This window comes from Peromyscus eremicus, chromosome 4 (genome assembly GCF_949786415.1).
Source record: "Peromyscus eremicus chromosome 4, PerEre_H2_v1, whole genome shotgun sequence".
NCBI lineage: Eukaryota > Metazoa > Chordata > Mammalia > Rodentia > Cricetidae > Peromyscus > Peromyscus eremicus.
Window position 1 is genome coordinate 96,276,224 of NC_081419.1, and position 1,423 is coordinate 96,277,646.

General features: G+C 47.0%; 1 protein-coding gene across 1 annotated transcript; it reads left to right on the plus strand.

Annotated features, from left to right (window-relative positions):
* The first annotated feature begins 596 nt into the window (after nt 1–596).
* LOC131908508 (small ribosomal subunit protein uS12-like) lies at nt 597–1,094 on the plus strand. The gene has a single exon (XM_059259554.1). It carries the CDS (start codon nt 612–614, stop codon nt 1,041–1,043), a length of 432 nt encoding a protein of 143 aa, XP_059115537.1. The 5' UTR covers nt 597–611; the 3' UTR covers nt 1,044–1,094.
* Nucleotides 1,095–1,423: the final 329 nt, after the last annotated feature.

Consider the following 1,423-nt stretch of genomic DNA (forward strand, 5'->3'; position numbering starts at 1 on the left):
GACCCCAGGAAAAGGCTATAGATTGAATCCAATTATGATTAAAGGATTTATTGATTACCATTAGTAGGACAACAATCTCTGAGCCAAACTTGAGATTGCCATTAGAAGGGGGTGAGGGAAGGATTTTTAATGATGGAAACCACAAGAAAATCTGTGGGATGTTCTGTATGGCAAATGTGTTGCTCTGATTGGTCAATGAAAAAAACACTGATTGGCCAGTGGCTAGGCAGGAAGTATAGGCGGGACAAAGAGGAGAATAAAGCTGGGAAGTGGAAGGATGAGTCAGAGAGACACTGCCAGCCGCCACGATGACAAATAGCATGTGAAGATGCCGGTAAGCCACGAGCTACATGGCAAGGTGTAGATTTATAGAAATGGATTAATTTAAGATATAAGAACAGTTAGCAAGAAGCCTGCCACGGCCATACAGTTTGTAACCAATATAAGTCTCTGTGTTTACTGGTTGGGTCTGAGCGGCTGTGGGACTGGCAGGTGAGAGAGATTTGTCCTGACTGTGGGCCAGGCAGGAAAACTCTAGCTACAAATGGCACCCAACGTGTTGGCAAGAGTTTCCACCTCTCTCTTTCTCTCGGGCCCATGGCACTGGCAAGATGGGCAAGTGTTGTGGTCTCTGTACTGCCAGGAAGCTCCGCAGCCACCGACGGGACCAGAAGTGGCACGATAAACAATACAAGAAAGGCCACTTGGGCACAGCCCTGAGGGCCAATCTGTCTGGAGGTGCCTCTCATGCCAAGGGAATTGTGCTGGAGAAAGTAGGGGTTGAAGCCAAACAGCCAGATTCTGCCATCAGGAAGTGTGTCAGGGTGCAGCTCATCAAGAATGGCAAGAAGATCACAGCTTTCGTGCCCAACGATGGGTGCTTGAACTTCACTGAGGAAAACGATGAAGTTCTGGTTGCTGGATTTGGTCGGAAAGGTCATGCTGTAGGTGATATTCCTGGAGTCCGCTTTAAGGTTGTTAAAGTAGCCAATGTGTCCCTTTTGGCCCTGTACAAAGGCAAGAAGGAAAGACCAAGATCCTAAATTTTGACAACAGAAATGCAATAATAAATTTTCATATTCTGAAAAAAAAAAGAGTTTCCACCTAAAACCTGAGAAAAGATTCTAAAACAGAGCTAAAAACAGCTTCCTAATTGTCTCTCTCAAATGAGCAGCAGCTGCCGGTTTGAGCTACTTGTGGGTTCCTAGCGTGCGTGCTCGACCTGCCGTGTGGTGGGAATGAGGCCTCTGCAAGTGGCACATTAAGCTGCGTCGTGGATTTAGCCTTTGCTAGTATAAAACAAAAAAAAAGAGGTTTCTGGGCTACATGCTGCTTGGCTAAAAGCATAAACCCACGATAGCTCCCAGAGCTGGCAGTAAACGTACCACCGCCATGTTGGGAAGCTGAGGTGGGCGGAGCCAGC